Here is a 23492-nt window from a genome sequence, read left to right as displayed (position 1 = left end):
ATTAAATGAAATAATTAAAAAAATTAATACAACAACTAAAAACTATAAAATAACATAGCCCTATACTTAATATAAAATATAAAGTATAGCCTATTATTTTGTAAATCTGCATGTCATGTGAGCATTAAACAATATCAGAAAACCATGAATGTCTGAATTTCTTTGTTAAATTATTGAAATGTACAGTACCTTAAAACCTTGGGGGATACTTAAATTAAATATTTTAACTGACAGGGTTTGGATTTTATTTTATTTAGTTTTATTTTATTTTGTGTGTGTGTGTGTAATATTCAGAATAACAATCTGTGCTTTTAATCCATGAAAATGCTTAATAGCACATTCAAGCCTTTGATGTGTTACAACATTTTATTCGTCAGTGATTTATTTTACTATGAAACAGTTTTTTAATGTTTATTTTTGAAGTAACTTTGTTAAAAGATATGAGGATTTAAAAAAAAAAAGAAAAAAAAAGCTAATCCAGATTAGAAATTCTAATTTAGAATGTTGAGCAAGAAGTTCTCAACTATGATGTCACAAAGATTCTTAAATTCTCATCAGCACTGGCTCTTCACAGAGTTCACTAAACATCAGATCACTTCAGTCAGAGTTTGATCAGTTTGAGCTGAAGTAGGATTGCTGTGATTTTGAGCTAGAGGACATGGAGCACAAAATAAGTGACGCAGCTTTTAACGTGTTTGATGAAGTTCGCTTACAGGGCGAACACACCGACGTCATCATCAAGGCTCAGGACACATATTTTAAAGTGCACAAGATCATCCTTTGTGGCTGCAGCCCTTATTTTAGGTGAGGACAGACATTTCACAATGCTTTATATATAAGTATCATTCTCAGAAAAGTGTTTCATCTTTAAATTTGCTCCACAGGACGCTTTTCTCCACTCAGTGGACCAACATGGAGGAACAATCCTATGATATTCCAGGAATGTCCTCAGACACCATGTCTCTTATTATTCAATACGCATACGCAAGACCAGTCCTCATTACTGAAGGGAATGTGCCAGAGCTCTTAGCATCTGCTGATCAGTTTTTAATCTCAGATCTATTAGATGCCTGCTGCCAGTTTCTGGAGGCAAACTTATGCCCAGAGAACTGCATTGGCACCTGCATGTTAACAGAATGTTTCCCTTCCTGCTCAATGCTCCATCAGAAAGCAAGGCTTTACGTCCTGCAGCACTTTGAGGAGGTGCTGCAAGTATCTGTGGAGTTCCTGGAACTCCCGCTGGGACATCTAGAGGAGATGATTGCTCAGGATGAGCTGAACGTTAAACAGGAGGAGATGGTTTTTGAGGCCATCGTTCGCTGGATTGGTCGTGCGCCTGAAAACAGGAGAAACCACATTGCTGTGCTTCTTTCAAAGGCAATACAGAGATATAAATTCATCATGTTAATCATAGTTTTCTCTTCCTCCACCATTGTTATTTTTGCCAATCAAATAATAATCAATAAACTTTACAATAATTATTTACATATCAAAATACAGTATAACACATGGCTGAGATATACAACAAAAGAAAAATGTTATGAAATCATCATTAAAACTTTGCTAGACCTTGTGCATTATGCTTTACTATTTTTTAAACCAAGACCCCAAGACCAAAGCCCATTTTATGTTCATGTATATAGTTTTTCCCATAGTTAGACAGAGATTATAAAGGCCACATTTGGTTTTAACTCTTCATTCACTTTGCTCCAGGTTCGAATGGGGTTGATGTCACCAGACTACTTCATGACTGACGTCAGAAACAATGCATTGGTGTTGGAGAGCGAAGCATGTTCGGACATTGTTATCAATGCAATGAAGGTCATTTTTGACCTCCACATGGAGGAACCCGCCAGCTCAGAGCTCGTAAATCAACTGACACGCCCACGTTTGCCCTATGAGATCCTATTGGCCATCGGAGGGTGGAGCATAAGCAATCCCACCAATGAGATCGAGGCATATGATGCAAGGGCAGACTGTTGGGTCAACGTGACTCAAGAGAATGAGTTTCCCAGAGCCTATCATGGCTCAGTGGTCCTGGATGGGTACGTCTACTGCCTTGGTGGCTTTGACAGCGAGAATTATTTCAGCAGCGTGAAGAAATTCAGTCCCATCACTCAAACTTGGCAAGAGGTGAGCATTGTTTCTCATCAGAGTATCAGTTAGTTTGATTTTATTATTGTGACTATGAATGGTGTATGTGTTTGGGCTGAATGGGGTTGGGAATAAAGTGCTATTGTCCACCTTTTTCTTCAACGCGGAAGTAAGCCTATGGGTGAGACTTCCGGTTCATTAGCTGCTATACATAAATAACGAGAAGAATAACAACGTACAGTAAACGGTAAAACTGTTTGCACTACAAACCAGTGTGTTCAGAATTAAGATAATACATTAAAATAATATGATAAGACACTCATTTTCAATATAAAGCAGCAAAACGAACTGTTTTTTACAGCTAAAAATAGCTGGACGCAGATGAGACCGGAAGCTCAACCTATAGAATTTACAAATGGCCGCGCCCATTTTTACGCCAAGAAAAAGGTGGATACTTGGGCGTCCTTTTAAAATCTAGTAAGTCGCCTACCTAGACATAATTTCTGAGCATTATGGGTGCATTTGAACACCAAATAAGTTTAGGTTAGCAGCACACTAGGATTTGAAGAACAGCCAAAAATGAATGTGATGGTACCATGGTATCAGATGGTAATGCTATAGTACTTTGATACACTTGGTTAACATATTTATATGGTATTCAATTGGTAATGTAAGGGACTTTAAGGATGTCTGACAAAGTATGGTAATACCATGCTACATTTTCAAAAGAAATCTTGGTATTACCAAAATATAATGTCCAAAAAATACTTTTTTGTGTGTTCAAACAACTATTGTAACTTAATTTTGTTCATTTCAGCTAGTTGCCAAGGCATGATTTGTCATTTTAATTTACTTAATGTACTAAAAAAAACACAACTAATAAAAAAATTATGAAATAAAAATGATTTAAAACTGCACACAAAAGGACAAAAACACAACAAAATTATACTAAAACTAAAATTTAAAAATGAAAATGGAACATAAAAACTATTTCAATCATTGATAATAATAATAAAAAAAAAAAAAAAAAAAACTGTAATAGTGTCTTAATACTAAAATAACTGATTTGGAGTAAAGACATGGCTTTTTAAATAACAGTGCTATCAAAACATGAGCTGCATTTCAGAATCTGGCGAGCTGCCTAACTAGACAGTATTGCCCAATGATGCTGTTTATATAGGCAACATCCTTTGTTTTGATCACAGTCATGATATGTAGGAAAAATAACCAGTCAAATAATGTGTGGATAACAGGTGGCTCCCATGTATGAGCGGCGATGTTATGTTAGCGTTGCTGTCCTGGACGGTCTCATTTATGCCATTGGAGGTTTTAATGGATACGGACGGCTAAAAACAGCAGAACGCTACAATACAAACACCAACCAGTGGACAATGATGGCACCCATGAATGAACGGAGGAGTGACGCAAGCGCCACCTCACTGCAGGGCAAGGTAAGCACATTTACTCATGTCCCTACAGTCTACTGTTTAGAATAGGTATTGTAGAAAACATGTCAGACACTGTCAGTGTGTCATACTGTATTTGTGTGCGTTTGTCAGGTTTATATCTGTGGTGGTTTTACTGGGGTCGAGTGTCTCTTCTCAGCTGAGAGCTTTAACCCTGAAATGAACCAGTGGAGCCTCATCGCTCCCATGAGAAGCCGCCGCAGTGGTGTTGGTGTGATCACTTATGGAAATCTAGTTTATGCAGTGAGTACCACTGTTATTTTTGTATCAATGACTATACTATTATAATTTTTTTAATTTGTTTTTACATTTTTTATTTTATTTGTTTTAATTTTAATTTTAGTTAACTTCTTTGTAGTTTTTTTTGCATCATTTTTATTATTTTTATTTTTAAATGTCTACAAAGTTGATTATATATCATATATATTTTATTTTATTTTAGCTACTTAAATGAAATGAAAATGTTGCCTTGGTAGTTAGCTGAAATAAAAGTTTATTTTGTCTCAAGTATTGTTTTTGTTTTTTGTTGTTGTTTTTTTTTTTTGGTTTAGTTTAGTTTATAATAACCCTGGCAAGTATTATAAACACGTGCAGAAATTAACATTCAGTTAATGTTTAATCTATTTCAAGGTTTTAGTTTTTAGTTTTAATTGGTTTAATTGAATTAAGTTTTGTTTTGTTAGTTTATAATAACCCTGCTGAGTATTATACACACATAAAAACATGGTGTTCGAAGATGGCAACTTAAACTAAATGAAAATATTGCTTTTAAAAGTTATAATGTATTTCAATTAACTTGATTTGAAGTAATGCAAATGTTTTTTTAATGGTTTTAATTTTGTTATAATAACACGCAAGTATTATACACCTGTACAGAACTATGAAAATACAAAATATGGTGTTTAAATGTCTCACAATATCGACTTTTCAAACATGGATACTCAAAAATGTATGCATGGGTGCGAAAGATTTTATATTAACAGATAAATGCACATTTATGTTTCGAGGTCGGTGGTTTTGATGGGGCCGCTCGTTTGCGAAGTGCCGAGGCCTACAACCCTCTTAATGACACCTGGCATGATGTACGGTCTATGATAAACCCACGCAGCAACTTCGGCATTGAGGTGAGACAAAGACATCTGATGTGAATTCTGCTGGAATTGCTGTTTTTGAAGCTTCTCATTGGTACATTCTGAACATGATACATATAGTTATTTAATTGGCTAAACTGCAGGTGGTGGACGATCAGCTGGTTGTTGTCGGGGGGTTTAATGGTGTCGGCACCTGCCGGGATGTGGAGAGTTACGACCGGATGACGAATGAATGGTAACATTCACAAACAATGCAGCTCACTGATCATTTCACACTGCATGATATTATGCCTACAAGTTAATAATGACCTAATTGTGCAAAAAAAAAAAAAAAACAGCAACAAGAAAAAATGTTTTCAAAAGGTTGAATTTATTAAACGGAGAGTTTTGATTGTTACTAAATGCCCATTTTTCCTTCATAATGTGATATAATTCTGAGACAAATGGGATGTTAAATCAGAAAAAAATGGACAGGAGTTGATTTTATCTGTGTAGAATTGACTGGCTCTTGAAAAGTGTCTTTATGCAACTTTATCTACCTTTTTCCGCAAAGGGATGAAGTCTGCAGCATGAGCATTTCCCGCAGTGCTGTGAGCTGCTGTGTGATATCTGGGTTATCTGATGTCACACAGTACGTGGTGGATCGAGACTCTTTAGAGACATCAGAAGACGAGTCTGACGGTGACTGATCGAACGAGAATGCACACTGAAACGTCCTGAAGAAACATCACGGCAGAAGTGACATGCAATATGATATGAGTAAATGCAGTTAAAAAAAAAAAAAAACGTGTCGGACTGTGCACTTTAAACTTAAGGAATAGTTTCTTCATTGGAACAGTTTTGGAGAAATGTAGCATTGCATCACTTGCTCAGCAATGGATGCTCTGTAGTGAATGGGTGCCGTCAGAATGAGAGTCCAAACAGCTGATAAAAACATCACAATAATCCACACCACTCCAGTCTATCAGTTAACATCTTGTGCCATCATTAAGGATTCTGGCCTAAATGCTGATTTCATAATCCATAATAACGCTTCCTCTGACGGCACCCATTCACTGCAGAGGATCCATTGGTGAGCAAGTCATGTAAAGCTAAATTTCTCCAAATCTGTTTCGATGAAGAGACAAACTCATTGACATCTCGGACTGAGAGTGTATACATATGTTCACAATGAACTATTTTTTACAATCAGGGATGCTGTGGTTTAGTGGTTAAAGATCAGAGTTGATCTTCAAAACCAGCAAGGGGTATTTTCGAAATAGCAAAAATGCAACAACAAATGTCTTGTTTACTCAGTAAACAGTCCAAAAACTTTCTCTTAAAGCTTTCATTAATAGGATTGTAAGTTGACCGACAAGTTTCAATCTTAACTTATTTTAAACATATATGTTTATGAATTCTATGGCAGCCTGTTTCCACCACAGAATAAATAAATGGCTTCTTATCTTTGACTTTTTAATTACAAGAAAAATGTCAGAAATGTGAAATAAAAAATTGCAGTTTTTAATTGATTTATTTTTATTCATCCTATGTTTATAAACAGGCTTCCATGGGAATTCTTTCACTGCTTCTGATCATTTCTTGTTGAATCTGTCAGTATTTGCTGTGTTGTGGACGGAATATGTTATTAGGTGGAAAATATGTGCTGACATTAAAGTATCTCAATATAATTTATTTAACAAAAGTATGGTACTGAATATCTGTATTAAATGTGAATTTTGGGTCTGACAGTTTTCTTGCACATTATTTTGTCTAAATATATTTTGCAGCTTCATTCTCGACTTCTGAAAATGTCTTAAAAAGAGCTCATTTCATTTAGTGATCTATAAAATACTGCAGAAATTATAACGTGTGACATTTCTCCACTCTTCACTACAATATAGATTTACTTTATCCACTTACAGCATTTGAAATCAAATACACGTGTCAGAGAAAAACAACATTATTTTACAGCAGATTTTTGCTGTTTTAACTGATATAAGTCCAGGGTTTCATGTAAAATATGACACTGATGCCAAAACCTTCAGACATGGTATGGGTGATAATTTATTCATTTTTCTTTGAATAATTAGGTAAAACATTTAATAAAATCAATATCAATAAGACTTGCCATCTATCATACATTTTTGATTCCCTGTCAGTCATACAACATATTAGATGGTTTAATATATAAGATTCAATTAACATAATTTAATTACTGACACAAAGTGTAAAGCTCTTTATTCTCCACTAAAGTATTGACAACAGTGTAAAGAACTTCAAAACACAAGTATAAAGCACTTAAACTAAAATTATAATTCATAAGGTCTGAATGCCCGAAACAAATGCCCTGTATCCATGTGAAACAACAACAGATCAAACATAAAATGACAAATAATACCAGAATAAATCAAGAATCAAAACTTATATATTCATATTCAACAACTTGATCTGCATTAGAAAATCAACGCTGTCTGTAATATCACACTGTGAAAAATCACTTGAGCTGAGCACTTCACCACCATCAGCGAGCAAGAGACGCTATTCTACTGATTATGAAACATGTGCAACGCTTAATTCAACCACTAAAGCAAATACTCCGACACAACTGACACTGCCATATCGACAAAGACGACGTGAGGGTGCATTTTAAAGGCCAATGGCACGAAAATGCAAAAGGCGATGTGTTTTCAATCCAAACAGACAGCAGAAATAAAGTGCACTCACAAAATCCTGATATTCTACAGCACATAAACACACTTTAAACATTTATCATGCATGACAATGCCAGTGACAACACTGAGGTGAACGTTAGAAAGAGAACAGCTCTATGGGGTCTCGCATGCCACACGCACAAGTACAAACAACGGCGTACGGGAAAGATTTCCTCATGGTGAAGTAAAGGGATAGAGAAATGCCTTTATCCATATTAATATTCTATACCCTTCTGTTTTCTCAAATGCAATGCAAGTTGCATTTGAACTTTCTAAGAAACGGCTTGTATTTGAGCTAGTATCACTACAGTAATGTTCAACCAGATTGTCACACACACATACGATACGGTAAGAAATTAAACTAGATATGATGCCACAGTATTTTTCTGGGACACATCACTTCAGGTCCCCGCTATCACCCTGGATGGTCTTCTTGATACGCAGCAACATGGTGGTCTGCCACTGGTCGAGACGGGAGATCGAATCAAACTCCTTCACCTGGAGAATTAAACACAAGATTTAGAGATGCAATGTCAAAATAGTAAAATATGTGAGCTGCATTTGATTTGTTTTCTACACATTTGTATAGTGATTTTGTGACATATGTTCCAGAGTTATTAGCTCAAATTAAACCCTAAAAAAAAAAAACTTGAAATAAATAAACATTAATTGAAATGAAACAAATTTAACTTTAGCTCATTTTAATTTAGTTCAACTTCTACTAAAATAACTAAAAATAAAATAAAATTAATTTAAATATATATATATATATATATAGACATTTAAAACTGAAACTAATAAAAATGTCAAAAGCACAAACAAAATTATAAAAATTTAAAAAATTACAATAAGAAAAAATATAAACATTTATTCAAATGATTAATAAAAACTATTTACAATTAAAAATTAAACTAACTAATTAGTAAACACAACAGCAACAATGTAAAAGGTAAGACACAATATCATTATCACCTAAAATGTATTCAAGAGTTAGAGATGAATTTTTATAGAAACATTTGTTTTTTTGTAATTGGACTTTTGATTGAAAACCTCACTTTCTGAGATATAATATGTGACAACTAGCCCCGGTCTCCCTTATACAGCGTGATCATCCAAAGCACTGTTCATTTGAAACTTAATAAACTTACGGCTTCAGTGAACGCCTCGCTGTTCTGCTCCTCATGAGCCTCCAATAGTTTCTGTACGGAAAAACAAAACTATCAGTGCAAATGTGACAACCACATTACTGCACTTAGTATGTACTGCTCAATATAGTATGAATACTGCCTTATACCGTTTATATTTACCATTGCTAATCAAAGTAATCAAATGCACTTACTTTCAACAGCTTACACTCTCTTGAATCAGAAAATGCTGGAAACATCCCTTCATACTTTTCAATGGCAAGCTGAAAGAAAACAAACACAGAACATTCACATCAGATGAGCTGTTATATGTCAGCAGAAACTACTGAATTTATCATGTCCGTCTGGGAGCAGCACATTTCTACAATGGAATTGGTAACTAAAAATATTTGCTGCATTAACGCCACTAGGTGTCAGTGCAAGACAAGACAACCCAGTTAAAAGCTACTGACCTTTGCGTTTAATTCATCCACTATGAAGTGGCAGAGAGCTCCTTTCCAGAAGTACTCTTTAGCGTTGTATTTCAGCAGAGGGTTGTCCATCGTGCTGGTTGCAACCTGAATGTGAAGAGACCTTTAACTTTCATTCCCTCTGTGATCATTTACAGAGAGGACAAGATATGATTAGATTTACTTTTGGTTAATAAGCCACTTCATTACCTGCCGCTGCAACCCCTAATCTATGGTGTAAACTCTTATAGAACCTTTAAAATCCATTATTAAATGTAATAAATTTAAAAGGAAGCTACAAATTTTTGTTATAATTATACAGTAAAAAAATATTTGGAAAATATTTTGTTTCTGTTCCATTGCATTACTGCATTTTTGTTCCTACTCACTATAGTATTGTGCTGTTAGATTAATTATTTATTTATTTTATTTTTATTTTACAGGGTTATTATAGTAACCAAAACCATTTTTTTTTTTTTTGTTAAATAAACGTTAATTGAAATACTTGATGTACTAAAATAACTACATTTAAAACAAAAATTCTAATGAAAAGAGAAAAAAAATTATAAATAAAAGTAATTCAAATAATTAATGTAGTATGTCAAAAATACTAAAATAGCACTGTTTAATATACTATTTATTTTATTTTATTGCATTTTTAATCAAAATAAATAAGTAATAATAAAAGAAAGGTTGAGTGTGTCCCACTAACCTGCTCAAAGATCTCGATGGCTTTGGGATACAGCTCGAGCTGAGCGCTGTACGAGCCCACCTTCAGCAGACACTTATTAGCAGAGCTTAACGAGAACACATAAAGCAATACAAATGAGCTTCTACAACCCACAATAAAAGGAAATGGAAGATAATTAGGAATATTGAATGGTATACACAGACATGCAATGAATATACAAACCTGTTTGACTCTTCGCCTTTGTAATAGTCCGCGGCCTGCTCGTAATGGGCGATGGCCTAAAACAACATCACAGCCCAGTTACAGTGACATCCAATAGCTCTTTTGGAGAATGACACATAAAATGGCGTCTAATAGATGTTTAAAGGCAAACGGCACCTTTTCAATATCCACTAGCTCAGATTCATAGATCTCTGCAATAGTCATGTGATGCTTTGCAGCGATCGTGAACCTTCCCTGTCAATCACACACACAAATGAGAGATTAAATGTTATGTAACATTTACATACTGTATTTAGTAAACAGGCACATTCAGGTTAACAAACCATATTTCATAATATGCATTAATTTTATGCATCAATATGTACATTTATACATGAAAGCAAAATCCTAGCCTCTTACCATGTCTGTGTAAATATCGATGGCTGCGTTTAAACAGTTGATAGCCTCTGTGTGATTCATTCAAACAGAAGGAAACATAATATCAGCAGTGAGTCAAACGTAATGCTTACAAAACAGCTCATCAGGAGGTCATCTTTACCCATAACCTCATTCAATCAATTATTGTCATGGCAGAACAAAATATCAGCACCCTTGGTAAATATAATCAAAGAAGGCTGTGAAAATTAATCTGCATTGTTAATCATTTTGATCTTTTATTTTAAAAATTCACAAAAATCTAACCTTTCATTGGAGAATAAGAATTTTAAATGGAGGGAAATATCATTATGAAATAAATGTTTTTCTCTAATACACATTGGACACAATTAACGGCACCCTTTTATTCAATACTTTTTGAAACCTCCATTTGCCAGTTTAACAGCTCTAAATGTTCTCCTATAATGCCTGATGAGGTTAGAGACACCTGACAAGAGATCAGAGACCATTCCTTCATCCAGAATCACTCCAGACCCTTTAGATTCACAGCTCCATGCTGGTGCTTCTTCTCTTCAGTTCACTCATTTTCTACAGGGTTCAGGTCAGAGGACTGGAATGGCCAGCAGAAGCTTGGTTTTGTGCTCAGGGACCCATTTTTGTGTTGTTTTTGAGGTTTGTGTTTGGATTATTGTACGGTTGGAAGATCCAAACATGGCCCATTATAAGATTTCTAACAGAGTCAGTCACTTATTGATTTTTTATCTGTTGGTATTTGATAGAATCCATGATGCCATGTGTCTAAACAAGATGTCCAGGACCTCCAGCAGAAATATAGGCCCACAACATCAAAAATACAGCAGTATATTTCATTGTACACATGGGGTACTTTTTATCCCTGTGTTCACCAAACCCGTTTTCGTTTTACTTTTAGTTCGAATTTTAATCATTTTGTTATGTATTTCAGTCATTTTATTAGTGTTTTTAATCTATAAAAACAAATTACTTCAAATCTCATCTAAATCCGTCTATATAGTATTTATTCATTTGTATTTCAGTTAGTTATGTTAGTACTGCAACACTGTAAAAAATGGCTTTTAAAAGCTGTAAATAAAGCAAAGATTATTTGGAGAAACTTTTACATAAAATACTTTTTCAGTTGTTCTGCTTTATGTTTAAAATGCTTCATGTTTTCCTTTCTGTTTTGTAATTGTTTGTGAAATTTACTAGCAAAAAAAATAATAAAATAGATGCCTCTGCAAGGTTTTTTAGTTTTTTTAAAAAAAAATGTAATTTTTTTATTATTGCATTTAACGTTTATTTTATTTTATTTTTTTAAATAGTTTTACTTTTAGTTAATAATAATAATAACCCTGATTAAAACACAAAAATGTATCACATTGTTATTGCTTTTTTTTTCTTTTTTTTTTTTGCAGTGATTAAAGAAACTCTCCCACCTTGAGGATCTGCCTTCTTATAAGCATTTCCAGCATCAACGAAGCTGGTGGCAGAGTCCAGTTTGTTCTGCATCTGCATGTGAAGTCTTGCAGCTTGGCAGAAAGCACTGCCTGCAGCTACAGCAACAAAATACATCAATCTTTAGATCAATGACAGTAATGACACAGAAGCAGGGCGAATGCTTAAAATAGATTAAATACAAATCAAAGCACAATGATGACAATAAAAGTGTAATGCAGTTAGATCACTAAAATGTACTGAGTTTAAGGACAAATATGGCCAGTGACACTTTGATCTTTTGAATGATGTTTTCAACTTAACGTGTTGTAACAGTGCAACTGCATAACTAAATATTAAGCATTAAATAAAGCATTCTAGCGTGTTACATATAAACATGAATTGATTACGCGTACCACTCCAGTTTTTGGCCATCTTGAACATGTTGGCAGCTCTGGCATACATTTCACATGCATCCTCAACCTTATGATTTCCCCTGTGAAAACATCAAAATTTCTGATTGAATGATTTAATGCAATTTCAAAATCAATATAGTGCAATAACAAGCCCCTGTGCATAAAATACAGAGCAGTTACATTGCATTGTGCATGTCGCATCACGGAAATATTTGACATTGGAGATACTGAGAAACGCATGGATGGATTCGGGCTCTATATACTAATTTTTATACGTTGTATGCTAAAGAATAGACACATAATAGAATATTTACACGATATAGACATATGCTATTTGAAAATACTACAGGACATTGGATGTCTTTGAATGTCAGATCGTGACCAGCATCACTGCTGTCTCACCCGAACATCCCTCCGAGAAATGAACCCGATGATTTGACTTTTTTGTCCGCCTCTGCCATCAGCTGCATGGCTTCCTTCTCTTTCCCGGTATTATCCATGATTGAGTGTGTGATGTTCACGCAGAGCTGCGGCTGGATCCGTGAAGGCCCGGGGTTTGTTGATAGCTTTAATGCAGAATCATGAAGGATGCTCGCCTCCGCCTCCTCCTCTTCCTCCTCCTCCTCCCGCTGCTGTCAGGTGATGCTGATGATGCGCGCTCTTCAGGGAGAAACTGCGACACTATGGTTCAAAGACGTAGCCACGCCCTCTTTTTATCATACACTCAGCAAGAAACGCATGAAAATGAATAAATACGGAAATATTTAAATTACGAAAATGTATATAGGCTATAAATATATAATTATGCACTAATATAATATTTAAATCATACAATATATAAATTAACAAATGAAAAAAAATAGTATGAAAAAATAAACAAATGGGTAAAACACGTATACATACATTTGGAAAGCAATGTATTATTATAACATTAATTTTCTCAAATTAAATGGCATTTAAATGTAGCTTAGTAAAGTAAGCTAAACAAACAAACAAAAAATAATAATAATATTTACCCGATGTTTTCGGCTCTGCGCATGTACGGAAGTGGCGTCATATTAGCGCCAAACTTGAAGCCTCGCCACAGTCGTCACTGACTGAGGAAGTAAACGAACGGTGGCTGTAGTAAGTACTTTTGTCAGTAAGATCTGTTAAACTATCTTTCTTTAATAAAAATATGTGTCAGTTTCTCTCAGTTTATGTTGTTTTTTTCGTGTTAATTATTATAACGTTAATTCGAGCCGTTGTAAAGTAAGAAACAGCGGGTAAATAGTCCAGACAGAGATATTCTGTACTATCTGCTTCATTAATTTGGCTCATTGATATAGATTTATTTTAGTCTCTTAATTGTTAGATTATTAGAATATTACATAGTACAATATAATTCATTTTTAGTTATTATAATAAACCTGGATCAAGTTGCATAAACATAGCCACTATGTAAGACTTGAAGAACTAACGTTAGTGTGACGACCAACTAGCAGTTATTCAAGTGGTAATCAGTCTTGCTTTTTCTGATTCAAATTAGACAAATTAACCTTTTTCTAACTGGTTTTAAAAAGTTATGACAAGTCTTGAAGAAAACAAATAAGATGACTAACTTTTTAAGACTAGTGTAAGTGACGTTAGTTTATGTAACCGGTCCCTGCTGATAAGAGAGGGTCTGTATTGATATCGTTGATATTTATCTCTATCAGGATGATTGATAGCTATGTGATTTTGCTTTCAGACTTCAGATGGTGAAGGATGAGTAGTCAGGGTTCTGCCCGAGGGTCATGGAGGGGTGGAAACACCTCAGCTGGAGGAAGAGGAGGAGGAGGGTGGAGAGGAGGAAGAGGATGGAATAATGGTCAGTACAGAGGATGGAGAGGCCGTCAGTGGAGCAGAGGAGGAGGAGGAGGAGGGAACTATTCCACCAACAATACACAACATGGTAACTGTCTTGTCAGTTAGGTAATAGCTTGTTTATAGGCAAAATAATAATAATAAATTATGTAGTTTACATTTGCTTTTATGCATTTAGCAGATGCATTTATCCAAAGCTACTAAGCAATTATTAACAGAGCCAACAATATTCTTAGCACACAATGGCAGGTTTTCTAGGATATATATTATATATATATATATATATAATTTTGTATTTAAGAAACGATAATCTATTACTGATTTTTGTTTGTTACACTGACATTTTCCACCAGGGTTTCTGTGAGTCTTAAAAAATGACTTATTTTGCACTTCCACAAATTAAGGCCTTAAGTCTTAAATTCAAAAAGACATGGAATTAAATGTTGCATGCATTGCAAAAAATAAAATATTCTTGAGTATTTATGCTTTCAAATTCAAATATCTAAACAATATCTAATCTATTTATTAAATTTACTTTACTTTGTCTTAAATTTACCTTCACCACCCTGTACCACTTGATAAACTATTGTTTGATTATTTGTCGATTATTTGTTTTTTGTTGAACAGGATTTACTCCACAAGTTAGTCCAGCACGTGTAAGTCAAGCAACCCTTGACATCATGTGTCCATACAAAGGATGGCGACTCTATTTTTCTGAAGGTTTGATATTTTCACATTTCCGATTATGTTTAAACATTTGTTATTGACCTGTCAAATACATGTCTTAAAATATTCTTGTGATTTGTCTTTGTTCCTTTTCCAGGATTTGTTGAAAGTTCACCATATGTTGAGAAGATTAAAGTGTTTGAGCAGTACTTCACATCACAGATTGATCTTTATGATAAGGTATCAGAATTCATAGTGTGGTTTTCCCTAATTTTAATTCTTCATTTAAAACCAAAATATTCTTCTCTGATTTTCAGGATGAGATTGAAAGGAAAGGGAGCATTTTAGTGGACTACAAAGACCTTCTTTCTAACAAACTGGTTTCACACACTCTACCTGATCTTGCCAAAGATCTTAAAGAGATGCCTGAGAAGATACTGGACTGCTTGGGTGTCGCAATTCATCAGGTGGGTTTTGTGTTATACATTTACATAAATGTGTGTTTGTCACTGACTGCTTTTAGTCTATGTCAGAATCTCTAAATATCAAGCTGAAATAATAGATTTTTTTTCCACAGGTGCTGACTGTGGATCTGGAGAGGCATGCAGCAGAACTGCAGGGACAGGAAGAGCTTCCTGCTGGTCTGCGGCCCATAATCAACATCCCTCATATCAGCGCCAGGCGAGACTGTTAACTTGACTATATGAAAGTCAAGTCTAATTTATTTATATACGCTTTTCACAATACACATCATTTCAAATCAGCTTTACAGAAATTCATGATGTTAATATTTATATTATATAATTATTAATATTTATATTCGTGGTTTAAAGTTGCATTTAGCAGATTAGATGGGAGATAATATTGTTTACATTCTGCAAAAATACAAACAAACTAGTAGTTGTGATTTTCTGTATAGCCCTACATCAATAAACTTTATGCATGCGGATGAAGTTGGACATACTTATGTATTCAACTTTTTATCAAGAGTTGGGTGATTTAATATAGTTACATTTTGCAAAAAAAAAAAAAATCAACTCTAAAAATGTTTTTTGTTTATTTCTCTCTTTTAGGGTTTATAACTACGAGCCACTGACTCCTTTGAAAAGTCTGAGAGCCAATTTATACGGCAAGTTTGTTGTGATCAGAGGCACTGTGGTGAGAGTGAGTAACATTAAACCGCTCTGCAGTAAGCTGGCGTTCGTCTGTAACGGCTGTGGAGACACACAGAGCGTCTCACTGCCTGATGGGAAATACACCATACCCACTAAGGTACAGCATGCTTCCAGCTTCAGACAAACATTACTTGCTTATTACTTGTTTACTAAATGATTTTAGTCAAGATTTGTGCAGTTTCACCCATATATATTAATGCAGTAGAATAAAAACTCGTTGCACTAGGCCTACAGAGCAAATTACATATAGAACAAAGGATAATCTGTAAACGATGCACATAAAATTTGATTTTAAGTAATAACTGTAACAATGGTTTGCTGTTTTAAGTGATGTCTAACATTGTTTTTTTGGGGGGTTTTTTCCTTTCAGTGTTTACAGACTGAATGTCGTGGTCGGTCTTTCACTCCAAACAGAAGTTCACCTTTAACACTCACTGTTGACTGGCAGACAATAAAGTATTTAAATATATAATTACATGATCTGAGCAGAACAAATGTCTTGTTCATTTTTTGTACAGATGTTTTTCATTTATTTTCTTTTTTTTAGCTTTCAGTGCATGCTTGTAGAATATTCTCATCATCAGATATATTCAGCTATCTTTTCTTAAGCCAGTGCTGATTTAGTATTATTTATATACTATTATATTGTGTATTAATATTTTGGATTAGTTCTTATTAATATTTTATTTTTTTTGACACTTTTATTTATTTATTTATTTTTTTAAATATTTCTATGTAGAAATATTATTTTAATTCATTTGTAGTAATTGTAGTACTTGAACTTAAAGTCATTTAATTTCAGTTAGTTGCAAATGGAACATTTCTAGTTTTCATTCAAGTTTTTGTTTCATGTCTTCTATAATAGTAGCGTTTAATTTTAGCTTTATTTCTATTTTTATTAATTATTTTTTGAAACAATAAAAAATGTGAACAATAACAGCCCTGGTGTGAGATGTTGTAGAGAACACCATGATCCCCTCATTGGTTTCTTGTGCTGTGCTCTTCACAGGGTTCAGGAGTTGATGTCAGGTGACCAGCGTGAGTCCGGTCGAATCCCGCGCACCATTGAATGTGAGCTCACACAGGACCTCGTGGACAGCTGTGTGCCTGGAGACATGGTCACCATCACAGGGGTCATTAAAGTGTCCAATGAAGAGGGTACGAGACATTGTCCACACTGTCAGTGCAACGATCTTTAGAAAGCTGGTAGATTCTGATAAGGTGCTTTTTTTATTAACAATTGATTGATTCTTATTCATTTAGCTTCTCAGTAACAAGGATTTAACTGAAACAATCGTATTACAGTCCGGCAAAGTTCTGCTAATGCTATTTTTGCATCTGACCTCAATGGGCTGTACAAACAGGACAGCCTCGGGTGGCCTTCTGTCTGATTCAGTTTTTACATGATGGTCACATTCACTGTGTAGAGAGGATCTTTGTGTTGAGCTGTTATACCCCTCAAGTAATATAATTATTATTTAGACTGAAATGACTATATCCATTTATTTATTTAAGTGCCTATTTACACTAAATGCAAATAGCCTGCCACAAATGACTAACACTATTTACACTTAGTGCAAATAGCATATAACTACTATTTACAATGCTTTTACCCTTTACTTAGTTTTTTGCTATTTAGACTTAGTGTATGCTATCTTTGATTAGAGAACGTCCAAAATTATTTTTATGACCAATATTATTTTGTCCAATAATGATAGTTAAAGGTGAACGGACTGCTTCTTAGACTATTACTGTGTCCAGGATCAACGGATTCAAACATTATTTTATTCAAGACTGCTCTTCCCTGTTTCTGATTAATTCTTTCTTCAGGAAATGGCAGAAACAAGAAGGACAAGTGTATGTTCCTCTTGTACATTCAGGCGAATTCTGTCAGCAACTCGAAGGGTCAGAAAAGCAAAGCGGCGTCTGATTCTGAGGGCCAGGGACCTTCAGTGGAGTTCTCCATCAAAGATCTCTATGCCATCCAAGAGATTCAAGCACAAGAGGACTTATTCAAACTCGTAGTGAAGTGAGTAACATCTAGTGAACACAAAGCCAATCATGACATGTTACAAATGAAGAAGCTAATTTGACTTTCGTTTAATTGCAGCTCTCTTTGTCCTGCCATTTATGGCCATTTGGTAAGTAACTTGAATTTGTTCCTTTGATTTATTTATTTATTTTCCAAAGAGTTGTTTTTGAAGCTTCGATTTAGTAAATGAAATGATAAGCAAACAAAATATGCCTCCTTTAATTTGTCTGTGATATCTCTGTGTGATTTCTCAGCTTGTCAAAGCAGGACTGGCTCTGGCTCTGTTTGGTGGGTGTCAAAAGTATGTTGATGATAAAAATCGTATCCCAATAAGAGGAGACCCACATATGCTTATTGTTGGAGACCCTGGACTTGGTAAAAGTCAGATGTTACAGGTACATGATCTTATCATGAGTCCCTCTAATGCATTTATCACCCAGTCAGATGATTTGAATTTGATTAAAATGCCATATGTGTGCTGTTGTTATTATTGTGTGTGTCCAGGCCTTATGTAACGTGGCTCCAAGGGGTGTATATGTGTGTGGAAATACAACCACCACTTCAGGACTGACTGTATCTCTGTCCCGGGACAGCGGATCGGGAGATTACGCTCTTGAGGCTGGAGCACTGGTGCTGGGAGATCAAGGTATTTAACCTACAACATCGACATGTAAATCAATTCAGGATACAAACATGGAAGGCTGATTCTCGGGAATGTTGTGTTTAATATTAAATATTTTCACCAGGTATCTGTTGTATTGATGAGTTTGATAAGATGGGCAGCCAGCATCAGGCTCTTCTGGAAGCCATGGAGCAGCAGAGCATCAGTCTGGCTAAAGCTGGGATTGTCTGCACACTTCCTGCTCGGACCTCCATCATCGCAGCGGCCAATCCGGTCGGTGGGCATTACAATAAAGCCAAGACTGTCTCTGAGAACCTGAAGTGAGTGTATGCCTGAGATACTACTAATGATTTTTACGACTACTAAAGACCTTGATTATACAGAGGATTAAAGATACAGCAATAAGCAACAAATACAGTTGTAAACCACTGTAAAGTCTGTGTAACATTCCAAAAAGCGTGATATGATAATGTTCAGTGAATTAATAATCAACACTTCTTCTGCCAAGTAACATAGTTAATAAGTTTAATATAATTGATATGCGTATTTTGTCTGTTTGTCCCTCTAGAATGGGAAGTGCGCTGCTGTCCAGGTTCGACCTGGTCTTCATCTTGTTGGACACCCCTAACGAGGACCACGACCACCTGCTGTCCGAACACGTGATGGCCATGCGTGCAGGAAAGAACGGTGCGGTCAGCAGTGCTGCGGTCACACGCTACAGCACACAGGAATCCAGCATCTCCATTCTGGAGGTGTCCTCAGAGAAACCCCTCGCAGACACACTCAAAGTAATGATTTTATTTCTTATCCAGTTCTACTGAAAATCCATTATCATAACACTTAACAATCAGTTTACATTTGTTAAAGTTAGTTATCATTAACGAGCAATGAAAAAATAGTCTTTAAGCATAAAGCTAATTTCAATGTTCGCTAACAACTGACTGAACTGATATCAACTAACAACGAAAAACAGTTTTAAAGCGTTTATTTATCTCAATTAACATTCTTTTCAACATTTACTAAATGTGTTATTAAAATCAAAAATTGTATCTTTTTATTAGTTGTATTAGTTGTATTTTTATTAACTAACAACTTTGCAATATCTATTGTTAATAAAAGGGGTATTTGCAATTATCACTTTTACCATTGCTCATACATGCTTGAATGTGTAACAACTGATCTCTTAAGCATTTAATTTATTTAATTTATCTATTTAGAAACTCATGGTAACACATTGCAATAAGGTTTCATTTCTTTTAAAATGAGTTAGCTACTTTATTAACAATGAAAAATACTTCAATAACATCTATAAATCTTAGTGATATTTTTTAAAATCAAAAGTTGTATCTGTTAACATTACGCACTATAACTACTAAACATAATGCACTATAAATTAGTATAAACAATGAATAATTACATTCTTGACCAAAAAAAAAAAAAAGCTTTTTTTTTTAATTTTTAATTACCAATTACCGGTAATAAATGCTGTAAAATATTGCTCATTGTTAGTTCATGTTAGATAATGCACAACTAAGAAATTTATTGTATTGTTACCTAACATTAACTAACATTAGTAGTGGTTTAAACGGGTATCTCTATTATTATTACTATTGCACCTGTTTGAATGTACAACAGCTACGGATCTATTAAACTTCATATGTTGATTATTGACAATTAATGCTGTGCAATATTTTATTAACGCATCTACTACTACTTGTTCTTAATGTACAGTAAATTACAGCTGTACTAATGTTGATTTCTCTGTTTTTGTCTGTAGGTGGTTCCTGGAGAGGTCTTTGACCCCATCCCTCACCAGCTCCTGCGGAAGTACGTGGGTTACGCCCGGCACTACGTTCACCCCACTCTCTCTGCCGAGGCTGCGCAGGTGCTGCAGGACTTCTATCTGGAGCTGCGCAAACAGAACCAGACGGCCGACAGCACACCCATTACCACCCGCCAGCTGGAGTCCCTCATCCGACTCACAGAGGTGGAAAATACAGAAAAAAACTGAAATATTTTTACAATTTAAAATAACTTTTTTTCCTATGTTAATACATTTAAAATGTAATTTATTCCTGTGATCAAAGCTGAATTTTCAGCATCATTACTCCAGTCTTCAGAGTCACATGATCCTTCAGAAATCATTCTAATATGCTGATTTGCTGCTCAAGAAACATTTCTGATTATTATCAATGTTGAAAATGTTTATATTATTGTGGAAACCATGAATTCAAATAGAAAAAAAATATTTTAAATGTATAAGTATTTTACAATATTACTGTTTTTACTTTCTAATCAAATAAATGCAGCCCTGGTCAGCATGAAAGACATCTTTAAAAACATAAAAAAACTTAATTTCAATTTTCTACAGACATGCAATACAGGTCTGATAAATAAATAACATTTTGATTATATGGGGTCTAAATAATAATTTCAGGGTCTCTGCATGTCAGTCTTTTATTTTTATTTTTTTCTCTCTCTCTTTGTCTGCAGGCCAGAGCTCGTGTTGAGCTCAGAGAAAAAGCTACGCAAAGTGATGCGGAGGATGTTGTAGAGATCATGAAACACAGGTGACTCACAAACACTGCACTTTATATAGTTATAGGTCTAAATAAATCTTCATTATTAAGTAACAATCATAACACCCCATGAAAAAGAAAATCAATATATAATTTAATGGAAATAATACAAATTTTTGCATGGTACTAACTGTGGTTCTAACTAATGATGTCTTCATTGACATCTCTGTGTTGTATCTACCTGTATATCCTCAATTAAAAAAAAAAAAAAAAAGTTTACACTAGTGCGTTTTCATTTTAAAACACATAACTTTTGCTACGGTTACGCCTATCGTTTACACTACTTTTGAAAATGATGCAGACCCCGTTTTACTTTGAAAACTCCGGGGTTGCCTTTCAGTGTAAACGGACCAAAACGGAGACTTTTGAAAACGATGGCGTGGCTGCCCACATTCTCTCTGCATATTCTTGACGACCGTGTAAACAATAACATCATGCTTATTCTTGTACCCATAGATGCGTATGGGTAGATTCCCCCATTCGACCACTTCAAGTCAAGTCACCTTTATTTATATAGCGCTTTTAACAATACAGATTGTGTCAAAGCACTTAACAGTATCAAATTAGAGGATAGAGTGTCAGTAATGTATAATGATAAGATTAAACACTCAATTTTCAGTTAAAGGCATTTCATTATTGAATTCAGAGATGTCATTGTCTAGCTCAGTTTAGTTTAAATAGTATCTGTGCAATCAAATCGGCGATAATCGCTAGAAATTAAGTGTCCCCAACTGAGCAAGCCAGAGGCGACAGCGGCAAGAAACAAAACTTGGGAGAAACCAGGCTCAGTCGGGGGGCCAGTTCTCCTCTGACCAGACGAAACCCGCAGTTCAAAAGTTTATATTTCTATTTTAATTTTGTTGCAATTTCTAACAATAGTAGTATTATGTAGTTAGGTATTTTGTTATATTTTTTTTTAGCAGACGTGTCCACCATCTAAATAATAGGGATCTACCTATACATATCTATGGTAGTACCTGTATGAATGGTCATGTGACTTGCGTTTTCAGTTGTGTAGTGTAAACGGAGATCGTTTCTGAAACGCCAGTGTAAATGGGGATCGTTTTCATTCTAAAATGCCGCTTTAAAACGAAAACGCACTAGTGTAAACGGGGCCTCGGATTATATTTCCTCAACTGTTTAATTGATACAAGAAATAGTTAACTTAATTTGCTCATGCAACAAAAAGTGTTCATGTTCTTCTGCGTTCAGCTTGGCCGACACTTACTCTGATGAATTTGGCCGTCTGGATTTTGACCGCTCTCAGCTGGGCTCTGGGATGAGTAATCGCTCCAAAGTCAAGAAATTTGTCACGGCGTTAAACAGACTTGCAGAACGCACAAACAAAAGCATGTTTGAGTTCCAGGAGCTACGACAGCTCGCCAAAGATCTGCAAATACAGGTGAACATCATCTACATTACAGAGCACGCTGTCAGGTGATGCATTCAATTTTGTTTTAATGCTCTTTCCTCTTCTGCTTTCTCAGGTTGTGGATTTTGAGGGCTTCATCGGTGCACTCAATGAGCAGGGCTATCTTCTGAAGAAAGGGCACAGGACCTATCAGCTTCAAACCATATGAATCAGCCATCTCTTACGATGTTTTACACTCTTGTGTCATACTGTTGTGTTTGTTTTTTTAATGCAACAGATATTGTATTTATAACATGCAGTATGATGTGTGTTTACACAAATGCTTCAGTATTTTCATGTTATTAACTGTACATTGTTTTCATGTACATAAATACTCATAATTGTTTTAAATAGTATTTTCCTGTATATAGTATGTACAAAATCAAACAGTAACCACATTTTTGAACATTAAAACGATGTTTAAGTAGTTCAGTATTTTATGATGTTAGCTGTGTCCTTTCAGCAGATTATTTTGTGTTCAATATTGAACGTTTAAGTCTGTTTATACTATTATCGGTAACAGTAAAATAACCACATAAGAACCTACACATGTGCATCTGAGAAATTTAATTGCAAGCGATTAAATATAAAAGAACATTCAAATGCTGCATTCCTTAAAAAGTTGCAAAAAGCCATCTAAATAAATTAAAAAATCTATCAAAATGATAGATACTAAAAAAAAAAATTATTTAGCTGTTTGAAGGAGATCCTATGTTATTTACTGGTAACTATTAGGATATTATATATTGCATTTATTAGCTAATAAATTATATATTATAATTATATATAAAATGGTTTAACTATATTTATTAGCTGATAAACTGAATTGCAATTTTGTGAATATAAAATATAATGTTACAGTGTTACAATTAAAGATGCACCTTTACAACGCTAGAGATGTTTTTACTACAGTAAAAATGTGGTAAATTGGTATCAGAATGAGCTTTTATTGCCAGGTATGTTTACACATACGAGGAATTTGTTTGTGACTATGCGCTACCACCAGCATCAAAAAATATATTATGTTACATCATATTGTGTTATATCACTTATATGTCGCATTTTGTA

The 23492-nt window shown here is 34.6% G+C and overlaps 3 protein-coding genes across 3 annotated transcripts; 2 read left to right on the top strand and 1 right to left on the bottom strand.

Annotated features, from left to right (window-relative positions):
* Positions 1-658: 658 nt before the first annotated feature.
* klhl10a (kelch-like family member 10a) lies at positions 659-5720 on the top strand. The gene is made up of 8 exons (XM_058749545.1): positions 659-804; positions 885-1377; positions 1714-2133; positions 3348-3545; positions 3654-3803; positions 4568-4684; positions 4795-4886; positions 5205-5720. Exons 1-8 carry the CDS (start codon positions 659-661, stop codon positions 5338-5340), a joined length of 1752 nt encoding a protein of 583 aa, XP_058605528.1. The 3' UTR covers positions 5341-5720.
* A 957-nt stretch (positions 5721-6677) lies between these two features.
* napba (N-ethylmaleimide-sensitive factor attachment protein, beta a) lies at positions 6678-12728 on the bottom strand. Its single transcript, XM_058749546.1, has 11 exons — positions 12497-12728; positions 12095-12174; positions 11681-11797; positions 10251-10297; positions 10008-10085; positions 9852-9907; positions 9651-9735; positions 8942-9046; positions 8684-8752; positions 8493-8543; positions 6678-7842 (listed from the first exon to the last, which is right to left on the bottom strand). Exons 1-11 carry the CDS (start codon positions 12592-12594, stop codon positions 7741-7743), a joined length of 888 nt encoding a protein of 295 aa, XP_058605529.1. The 5' UTR covers positions 12595-12728; the 3' UTR covers positions 6678-7740.
* Positions 12729-13144: 416 nt separating this feature from the next.
* mcm8 (minichromosome maintenance 8 homologous recombination repair factor) lies at positions 13145-23011 on the top strand. The gene is made up of 19 exons (XM_058749543.1): positions 13145-13219; positions 13824-14027; positions 14567-14659; positions 14763-14845; positions 14923-15072; positions 15183-15286; positions 15679-15877; positions 16151-16236; positions 16790-16938; positions 17611-17809; positions 17891-17921; positions 18067-18207; positions 18317-18458; positions 18559-18754; positions 19003-19222; positions 20212-20421; positions 20928-21004; positions 22226-22415; positions 22501-23011. The coding sequence occupies exons 2-19, from the start codon at positions 13841-13843 to the stop codon at positions 22591-22593; spliced, it is 2550 nt and encodes an 849-aa protein (XP_058605526.1). The 5' UTR covers positions 13145-13219; positions 13824-13840; the 3' UTR covers positions 22594-23011.
* Positions 23012-23492: the final 481 nt, after the last annotated feature.

Source organism: Onychostoma macrolepis, chromosome 17 (assembly GCF_012432095.1).
Source record: "Onychostoma macrolepis isolate SWU-2019 chromosome 17, ASM1243209v1, whole genome shotgun sequence".
NCBI classification, from domain to species: Eukaryota; Metazoa; Chordata; class Actinopteri; order Cypriniformes; family Cyprinidae; genus Onychostoma; species Onychostoma macrolepis.
The sequence above is the reverse complement of the archived record's forward strand: the minus strand, read 5'-3'. Positions and strand labels throughout refer to the sequence as shown.

What these genes read in the sequence shown, in the direction of transcription:
- klhl10a (XM_058749545.1), top strand. Translation starts at nt 659, where the DNA reads ATGGAGCACAAAATAAGTGACGCAGCTTTTAACGTGTTTGATGAAGTT. An exon ending in ATGGAAATCTAGTTTATGCA is followed by an intron (nt 3,804 to 4,567) that starts GTGAGTACCACT and finishes TTATGTTTCGAG; the next exon opens with GTCGGTGGTTTTGATGGGGC. An exon ending in GACCGGATGACGAATGAATG is followed by an intron (nt 4,887 to 5,204) that starts GTAACATTCACA and finishes TTTTCCGCAAAG; the next exon opens with GGATGAAGTCTGCAGCATGA.
- napba (XM_058749546.1), bottom strand. Translation starts at nt 12,594, where the DNA reads ATGGATAATACCGGGAAAGAGAAGGAAGCCATGCAGCTGATGGCAGAG. An exon ending in TGGATGAATTAAACGCAAAG is followed by an intron (nt 8,753 to 8,941) that starts GTCAGTAGCTTT and finishes GTTTTCTTTCAG; the next exon opens with CTTGCCATTGAAAAGTATGA. An exon ending in GCGAGGCGTTCACTGAAGCC is followed by an intron (nt 7,843 to 8,492) that starts GTAAGTTTATTA and finishes TTAATTCTCCAG; the next exon opens with GTGAAGGAGTTTGATTCGAT.
- mcm8 (XM_058749543.1), top strand. Translation starts at nt 13,841, where the DNA reads ATGAGTAGTCAGGGTTCTGCCCGAGGGTCATGGAGGGGTGGAAACACC. An exon ending in TAAAGTGTCCAATGAAGAGG is followed by an intron (nt 16,939 to 17,610) that starts GTACGAGACATT and finishes TTCTTTCTTCAG; the next exon opens with GAAATGGCAGAAACAAGAAG. An exon ending in CCAAAGATCTGCAAATACAG is followed by an intron (nt 22,416 to 22,500) that starts GTGAACATCATC and finishes CTGCTTTCTCAG; the next exon opens with GTTGTGGATTTTGAGGGCTT.